The following is a 9,707-nucleotide window of genomic DNA, read 5'->3' on the forward strand; positions in this document are numbered from 1 at the left end:
AAAAAAAAAAAAAAACTTAGAATGGTTATTTTATATTCATGTCTTCTTAGCCATAGTACACTAATTTTTTATTGAACTGTCTTAGACACTAAACTAATATTGACACATAGGGGAAAGACTATGAATTTCAAATTACACATAGCTGAGTTGTTGACGTTGGATCAGAATCTTGTGTAAGCTGAGAACTATGGTAGTGTGTCCGTGCTTACTCTTATTTATGCCTCTGTAAACTGGGAATGTAGGATGTCCAGAAGTGGATGTCAAGGGCCCTTGTCAGTAGTGCTTAAGGTGTAGGCGCTGAGTTGTATGTAGTTGTGCATATGTGGTATGCCATTCACTGGTGGGTTTAGGTTTTGTCTTCTGTTTTTCAGTTTGATGGCTAGTCTTGCTGTACTGAGTTCTTTCTCTCTCCACAGAGGATGTGCTGAGTAAAGATGCGGGGGAATGTGCAATATGCCTTGAAGAACTGCAACAGGGGGACACCATAGCACGGCTGCCTTGCCTGTGTATATATCATAAAGGGTAAGCTTGGTAGGCCTTTAACTAAGTTGATATCACAGCAAAATGTTTATTTTGTTAGTTCAAGCATTGTAGTTAGGGCTAAACTGTTTCTTCTTCATGCAAACTCTTGTGCTCAACTTCGGATCTGAATAACACTCCACCTCCTACCTTCCCTTACTCAGGTCACATTTGAGCATGCTCTGTTGTACCTAAATGGCTGCCTTTGTTTGTTTTTTTTTTTTTTAAGATTATTTATTTATTATATATAAGTACACTGTAGCTGTCTTCAGACACACCAGAAGAGGGCATCTGATCCGATCTCATTGCAGATGGTTGTGGTTGCTGGGATTTGAACTCAGGACCTTTGGAAGAGCAGTCAGTGCTCTTAACCACTGAACCATCTCTTCAGCCCATTGTGGCTGCCATTTTTAAACCACTTAGTGTTGTGCAAGTGTTTTTCAGCTTGGTCAGCAGATGTCTATGCAGCAGCCACTTCAATTTACAACTGGGAAATAAGACCATAGGACTGTCTCCAGGTTTGTATTTCAACCTAAGGGCAAGCCAAGATCCCAGCAGATTGGAACCTGTAGCACATTGACTCCAAAGCCCACTTATTTTTCATACATTTTTCTTGCTTTCAGAGTAATATAGGACCACGCTGAGTTCCAGGCCTAGCAGTGAGACTCTGTTGCAAAAACAACCACTATTTAACCGCAAAGATTATAGAAAATTAAGGCCTAGAGAGTTGGCTCAGGCATTGAGAGCACATCTTGGTCAGTTTAATTTCTAGCACCCACATCAAGGAGTTCACAAGCACTTGCAACTCCAGCCTTGGGAGAGGCTATAGGTGGAAGGACCCAACACCTCTGGCCCAGAGGTCACTGGCACTCACATGCACATACCTACATACATACACATAATGAAAAGAAATGATAAAATATATTTAAATTTTAAAAAAGAAATAGGAAGTTGTAGCATGGGAACCAAGGGGAAGAATAAGGTGGAGTTTTACTTAAAAGTGGAGGCTATTGCAACATGGAGAAAGCAGAGTGAACAATACAAAATGGGGACACAAAAATAATTCCAAACCAAGCAGTCATTATATCTGTAAGAATAAACTATAAGTAGTGAAATATTAGAATGTGATATTGATAAGAAGCATGTTTTAAAGGTAGAGATGAATACAGAATTAAAAGGGTAGAGAACTATATCTAGACAATTAATAACTAAATAAACAATGTGTACTGACATCTCACAAGTGAACCGTCACAGGGAGCATTGCTTAGACTAGAATTACTATGTCATGTTAAATACATAAAACTCTTCTTCATTATCTTGATATAAACTATCTTGATTATTTTAAAAAATTTCTGACTAAAAAATAAATGAGCCAAGATATAAAAAGGTTGAGCAGTTGCGCTTGCCAAGTTTTGACTTTAGTTTTGCAGATAGAATCTAACTATATAGTATAGGATAGCTTCAAACTGTCCTTGCAGCCTGGGCTTCCCTTGGCCTCCTGAGAGCAAGTGATTTGGGGGGCGTCACTATGCCTGACTTCCAGATTCTCCACGGCTGCTTTTACTTGTCAGTGCTGGAGATAGTACTCAGGGTCTTACAGGTGCCAAGCTGCTCTTTACCACCAAGCCGCATCCCTAGCCCTGTGATTGAGGCTGATAAATATGTATGTTTGTATATTTATCCAACAGTTACTGAAACATAAGGTATCTACGATTCTGTATAGTTAATGCTGCCCCAATCAACTCTTAGTTTCATGTAACTGGACACAGTGTTTCTAAAAATATATGTGGACTAAAAGTGAAAGGCCAGAAAGAGCAGTGAGATACTTCTGCCTGAAGAGTAATCCTGTTGGCCCATGTCCTAAGAGATGCAGAAGTAAAACAAGGACAGAAGTTAGGCTTTGCGCACATGAGCCCACCTGGGGAGCCCACAGCATGAGACCAGGGCCATGTAAGCTGTGGTCAGCACTGCCAGTCCTTCTACTGATCAGTTCACTATATGATCTTAGGCGGGTTTGATTTCCTTGTCTCTGAATGTTTACGGTAAGAATAATAGTACAAACTTATTTAGTTCTGAGGATTTAAATGCGTTAAAATTTGGGAAATGTTAGCACTAATAAATAAATACATGTTAAGTAAATGAAAACATTTGACTAGAGGTATTATTACAGTGTTGTAGGCAGAGTAAGCTTTTGGTAAATGGTGCTATGATCAATTAGTTACGATACAAAGAAGCAGTTGAATCACCTTTTTTAAGTCTAAAATAAAGATTCTAGGCTGTCCCAGGCAGCATACACTAACTGGTACGAGGCTCTAACATAAGTACATCAGGAGTGCCTGGTCTGGCCTCAGTGAGAAAAGACTCACCTAACGCTTGAGAGACCTGAGGCCCCAGGAAGTGGGGATGGTAAGGGGGGTGAGGAATGGGGTGAGGAACTGAGGACAGGGAGGGGATAACGATTGGACCTTAAGAAAAGGATTAAAAATGATTTAAAAAAATACGTCTCTCTATTTCCATAATTAATGTTTAGTGAAGAGGAAATGGAAAAAGAATTCTAGGTTGTCTCTGCAGTACATGTGAAATTCAAAGTCTTAAGGATTTTTTTTTTTTTTGGCCTTTTTATAAGAACTTTCTTTTTGCTTACGATATATCCTTCTTCCCTCCATCTCCCCAAAATAAGCTTAAGGAGTGTGCAGAGATGGCTCAGCTGCAGAGAACCTGGCTTGTGTTTCCAGCTCTCACATGGTAGCTCATGGCCTCCCGTAATCCCAGCTGTAGAGGCTCTGACACCCTCCCTCCTGACATCCAGGAGCTCATGTACACGTACGCTACACCTACGAACACTCAGTCAGATTTGAAGTAAACTTAGACGATTGATAAATGGTTACAAGTTGAATCATATTACATTTCAGGTAGAAATGGTGGAAATGCCGCTGAACATGACAAAAGAGTTTTATGTTGGAAATAGAAGAGTCAGTTCTGTGGCAGATGATGTGTGTAGCTAGCATATAGATACCCAGTTTCTGGCATCCTGAGTGCTACTGTATAACAGCTGCAGATGAGAACAAGCCGTGCAGTGATGGGGTGTTGAAGGGCACTCATCCCCATGACCTGCTCAGTATCCCATCAGGCTGGGTTTCAAACAAGCCCCAGCCACAGTTCTAAGGTTTATGTGCATTGGCTTTTGTCTTCATGGCCTATATTGGTCTGGATTCTTCCTTAATTAATATGATATTAAACTCATTAACATTCCAAAAGCACAGTATTTATTAGAAATCAACATGTTTTTGTTCTGGTAACAAAATGTTGTATGGTTTTCCTTTAATCTGATACTAACCATCAAGCCCTGTTACTTTTAGTTTATGACTTTGTGGAAAGGTTTATTAAAAAGCATGCATAATGCCAGGCATGGTGATATCTACCTGGAGTCCCAGTATTTAGGCGATTGAAGCAGGAAGATCTCCAATTTGTGATCAGCATAGAATATAACAATACTTATTTTATTTCAGAATCCCTGACCCCACACCAGGTAGGTAGGTAGGTAGGTAGGTACATATATACATACATACATACATACATACATACATACATACATACATTCCTGAATAATAGTAGGGTCTTGAAAATCTGTAAGAAAAAGACCAAAAGGGAGTCTGGGGGAACAGTGTTGAGATAGTTCAGTGGGTTCAGTGGGCAAACGTACTTGCCCCCAAGCCTGACTACCTGAGTTTGATCCTCAGGATCTTCAAGTGGATGGAGAGAACTTACTCCTGTAGGCTGTAGTCACCACATGGTCACCAAAGCACACACAAGCACCCCCCTGCAATAAATAAATTATAATAAAATATTTTTGAAAGTGAAAAATTGTTAGCAATTCATTCAGTAAAGAGGATCAGTATAGTTGGTGGGAAGCTATAGATGCCAAGTATATGTTACAGATTGGTCATTGTATTAGTCAGGGTTCTCTAGAGTCACAGAACTTACGGATGTGCTCTATATAGTAAAGGAATCTATTGATGACTTACAGTCTGCAGTCCAATTCCCAACAATGGTTCAGTAGTAGCTGTGAATGGAAGTCCAAGGATCTAGCAGTTGCTTAGTCCTACAGGGCAAGGAGGCGAAAGAGCGAGAACCAGACTCCCTCCAATGTCCTTATATGGTCTCCAGCAGAAGGTGTAGCCCAGATTAAAGGTGTGTGCTACCACGCCTTTAATCCCAGATGACCTTGAACTCAAGTTCTCCCTGTCTTAATCTTGTGGATTCAATCACCACTGTGTCTCAAGATCTCCATACCAAGATCCAGATCAGAAACTTCTATCTCCCAGCCTCCAGATTAGGTTCACTGGTGAGCCTTCCAATTCTAGATTGTAGTTCATTTCAAATATAGTCAAGTTGACAACCAGGAATAGCCACTACAGTCATTCTGCTCTCAAGTCTGTGCTGCAGAAAAAGGCTAAAGAAAGCTGTTACTGCCCAAAATTTGAGGGGAAGGAATAAGACATCTAAACCCAGATGTGAACCAGCACCGAGAAAGCCTTACTGTGACTTTTTAAAAAGCCAATTCAAACTATAATTAGTGACAGAATTAATTTATACTTTTTGTATGACCAGAGACTGCCCATAGATAACTGAGAATTTCTATAGTAAGAGAATAGATAAATTGTGATATTTTATTTGTCATTATTTATTTTGAAACAAGATTTCACCCAAATTTTCTAGGCTGGCCTTAAAGCTATCTATCATCCTCCTGCCTCAACAACCAAACAGCTGGGATTACGTGACATCAAATCCATGTGCTATACTTATATAACAAAATACAAATTTAAAAGCATTTATGAAAAAGGCAGATGAGGCATAGTATTTATGGTAGCATTAATTTAAGTTTTTAAATACAGGAAACACTATGTTTTTAGAATACGCACCTTTAGAATTATCTAGTAAGAAAATGCCTAAGAATAAAAACTAAATTCAGAATGCTGACTTTCTGCTGGAGCAGCAGGAGAAAGGATGTCACAGACTAAACAAGTCACTTACTGCCTTCTCATCATGAGCCCAGATTACATGACTATAAAGTAAGAACCCATTGAAGACCGCATAAGTACTGTTGAGTTGCAGGAGTTATAACCACATGTAGCATTTTGTTTTCAGATGTAGGTGGGAGGTTTTTTTAGGTTCAGTGGTACACACCAGACTAAAAATACGTTGTAATCGCGTTGGGGTGTGGTATTTATTACAGTGCCACCAGGAGTTGCTAAAGCATTTAGAAGTATTGACATACTTTACCTTTTATTTCTATTACTGTCACCTGTAGAACCACCCTCTTGGGTATGAGAATGGTACCTCTTCATTCTTCACTTCAGCATCAGCTAACCTGGCTTTATGAGCATGCAGAAATTAACATGTGAGAATACTGAGTAGTTTGAATCCTGCTTTAGTGATGTACAAGCTGCTGGGCTTGTTACTTGTTCTTTGAAGACATTAATTGTATACTTGCCACAGCTCTGTGACTTTGAACTTTGTACAATGAGGAGATGTGCTACATCTATGCTGACAGTAGAGCAGCCATTGCACATATCACTATTGTGACTACTTGAAATGGGACTGAGAGACAGGGTTGTATTGTTAATTAATCTAATGAATTTACATAGCTACTGCTTTGGGCAGTGCAGTTCTATATTAGGGATAATTATGGGCTGTGAGAACAGCTCAGTAAAGTGCTTGACTTGCAAGAATGGGGTCTTGGGTTCATTCCTCAGAACCCACAAAAAAGAGTGAGTGTGGTGACCAGCACTTATAGTCTCAGTGCTAGGGGGTGGAGGTCATGGGTCCCTGGGACCCACTACTCTGCTAGCCTGTCTCACTACCTCACTTAGTGAGTTCCAGGCTAGTGAGAGGTCCTATTGAATAAGAAAAGGTGGGCAGCACTTGAGGAATACCCTCCAAGGTTGTGCCTGGCTTCTACATGTATGCACACATTCATATACACACACGCACACACATGCACAAATCCAAGGAGGATACTTATATATACCCTGTATATAATTTCCAGTAAGATCATGAGTGCTCTATAAGTGGTATCTTTGTCTGTGTATCTGTGGATTTCAGAGCAGGATATAATTAAAGGTTCAGTATTTACACAGAAATGTGGACTTTTTAAATGTAATGCAATAATGCCAAGAATTAAGATTTTAAATCATTTTTGTTTTACTGATAGACAACCTGAGCAGGCCTGTATGTAACTTTTTGAAAAGGAAATATTTTTCTAACTCTGACTTGATTTTTTTTTTTTTTTTTTTTTTGGTTTTTCAAGACAGGGATTCACTCTGTAGACTAGGCTGGCCTCGAACTCAGAAATCCGCCTGTCTCTGCCTCCTGAGTGCTGGGATTAAAGGCATGCGCCACCGCGCCCAGCATTCTGACTTGATTTTTAAATATTGATGAAATGTTAGTTTTCTAAGGGAATAGTTTTCCTTTTTAAAATTAAAAGTACTTCATTGCATAATTGTGAGGATTTCCCCCGTAATAATGTAGAAGAACTGAAGTATAATTAATATCTTTTCTTTTTAGGTGTAATCAGTAAAAATAACGATTTCCTCCCACCTCCAAAGACAGTGAAGTCAAGTAGTAGGTATTTTTATTATAACTGTTAGGATATAATTATACATAGGACTTACATTTTTCTAATTTTGTTCTTTTTCTAGCTGCATAGATGAATGGTTTGAAGTAAATAGATCTTGTCCAGAGCACCCTTCAGATTAAGCACACCAGATTCCTGTGTTATGGGTAATTGTCCCTGTTTTGTTTTAATTGATTTGTAAAATGTTATTTTGCATTACTGTTTTTATCTTCATTTGTTTTAAATTTATGTGTGTGTGTGTGTGTGTGTGTGTGTGCGCGTGTGTGTGCACGTGTGTGAGTGTTTTCTAGATATTTTGTAAGACCACTATATAATAACTTATATTTAAAGATACACTATGGAGGTTTGAGAGTCTTGCTCAGTGTTAAAGTGCACTTAACTATCACAGCCTCAATTCCCTAGCACCAAAAGCCACTCCCAAAACAGCATAAAAGAAACCCTAGCACCTCTTCTGGCTTCCTGAGTACAGCTAGGCACTGAGCAACTAGAATACTCTGGGTACTTTATACCACATTTGTTTATTTAATTAAAGTTTACCGCTGGGAGGAAACACAGACAGTGAGATACATACCATGATCACATTGTCCAGGAAGAATTGTTGAAGGGTCAGAGTAGTTAAGTCCCATGATTTTAAAAAGCAAGTTGTACCACACATCCAATTACACGGCATATGCACAACTTTGTGTATATCGTTTATATCTGAGTCATGTGCTGTAAGGAAAGAGGGCTAAAGTTATGCCATGCAAGACCTAAGTTCAGATCTCTCCCTGAACCCATGTAAAAAAGCACTGGTCCAGTGGTACTCACTGAATTCCTAATGCTGAGGCAAGGGGCTCCCAGGAGCTTACTAAGTAGCTAAATCTAGTTGGCTAGATTTAGTAGGAGACTATCAAAAATAAGGTGGAGAGTGACTGAGGAAGACCTGAGTTGTCAACTTCTAGCTCTCACACATGAGCACATGCACAGATGCACACCAGCACTCTCATACATAAAAGATAAAAAGAAGGCACTCTTCAAGTTCCAGCTTGCAAAGAATTTACTGTACACGCATGAGCACTGTTCCAGGTGTTTTCCTAGGAAATAAAATTCTGGTCATTCAGAAGGATTATGTGCTGGTATTGTGAGCATCATTTTCTGTCTGTTACTCACTTGGTGTTAAAGTAACCTTTACTTACTGTTACTCCTGTTACACAGATAAGGATGTTAGAATGCTGGGAAAGTTGACTTGTTGAGGGCACACCATCTCTTGGTGCTAATTTGAACCCAGGTGTTCTGATGCTGAGGACTGAGATTAGGTGGCAGTGCTTTCAAAAGCTGCATCATGTGACTAGCCAGTCTCCTTCCCATCCTTAATATGTTGTGAAATGTTTGTACCTCTAATAAGCCAAACATCACAGTTTTGTTCTGCTCACTTAGTTTATTAATGCTTAGTGAATTCAAAGATAAACCCATAACTATCTCTTTATATCCCATAAGGTAATTTAAAGAAGATATCATTTAGGTTGGAGGGAAAAAATAAGGTTAACTTAATGGCCATTTTCAGTCTGAAGCATTAACTAGTCTGAGTACTGCAGAGGCTGGAGAAGGCCCAGTGGTGAGACTGCAGCCAGCAGTAGAGGTGACTACACTGTGACTGCAACTGGAGGGCAGCAGTGTTCTGAGGTTCTGTTGCCACCATCCTCATACTTCGTCTCAGTTTGAGCAAGGTCCTTTTTGTTTGTGTCAATTTGACACAAGCTAAGGTCAACAGGAAGAAGGGAATGTTGATTGAGAAAATGCCTTCAGAAGATCAGGCTGTATACACACCTGTAGGGCATTTCCTTAATTAGTGATTGATCTGAGAGGGTCCAGCTTACAGTGGGAGAGGCCATTCCTAAGCAGGTGGTCCTGGGTTCCATAAGAAAGGCTGAGCAAGCCAGTAAGCTGCACCCCTCTATGGCCTCTGCATCAGCTCCTGTCCCCAGGTTCCTGCCCTGTTTGAGTTCCTGTCCTGACTTCTTTTGATGATGAACAGTGATGTGGAAGTATAAGCCAAATAAACTGTTTTCCTCCTCAAATTGCTTTGGGTCATGGTGTTTCATCACAGCAGTGATAACCCTAAGACAGTGAGTTGGGTTTAGGTGACTGTCACCAAGCCTGAAAACCTGGACCCGAATAGTAGGAGAGAACCAATTTCCATATCTTGTTCTCTGGTCTCCACATATGTGTGCCCCCTCCCCTTGCCCCAGACAATAAATAAATGATGTAACTAGTAGCTCTTGCTCTTTAGCCTTGAAGTGATGAGAGGATCATTTTAAAGTTAACAGATACAGAAGTGAGAACTGCAGCTGGCTCCATGTGAAAGCAGAGGCACTGGGGGCCTGGGGCCTGGAAAGACCCTAAGTAGAAATGGGGTAGTAACATTTCTTCTGGAGCAGAGCAATGGGGTGTGGTGACGACGGGGTACTGGACACATGGAGCAGAGCAGTGGGGTGTGGTGATGACGGGGTACTGGGCACATGGAGCAGAGCAGTGGGGTGTGGTGACGACGGGGTACTGGGCACATGGAGCA

At 40.3% G+C, this 9,707-nt stretch overlaps 1 protein-coding gene across 2 annotated transcripts in view; it reads left to right on the forward strand.

The window, feature by feature from the left end:
- Nucleotides 1–9,707, forward strand: part of Znrf2 (zinc and ring finger 2) — a 78,108-nt gene that overhangs the window by 62,859 nt on the left and 5,542 nt on the right. For both annotated transcript variants that reach the window (XM_021190693.2, XM_029534905.1), the window contains exons 3-4: nucleotides 417–522; nucleotides 7,221–7,302. In XM_021190693.2, the coding sequence (XP_021046352.1) occupies nucleotides 417–522; nucleotides 7,221–7,278 (164 nt within the window). In that variant the 3' untranslated portion in view covers nucleotides 7,279–7,302. The remainder of the gene's footprint in view (nucleotides 1–416; nucleotides 523–7,220; nucleotides 7,303–9,707) is intronic.

Source organism: Mus pahari, chromosome 2 (assembly GCF_900095145.1).
Source record: "Mus pahari chromosome 2, PAHARI_EIJ_v1.1, whole genome shotgun sequence".
NCBI classification, from domain to species: domain Eukaryota; kingdom Metazoa; phylum Chordata; class Mammalia; order Rodentia; family Muridae; genus Mus; species Mus pahari.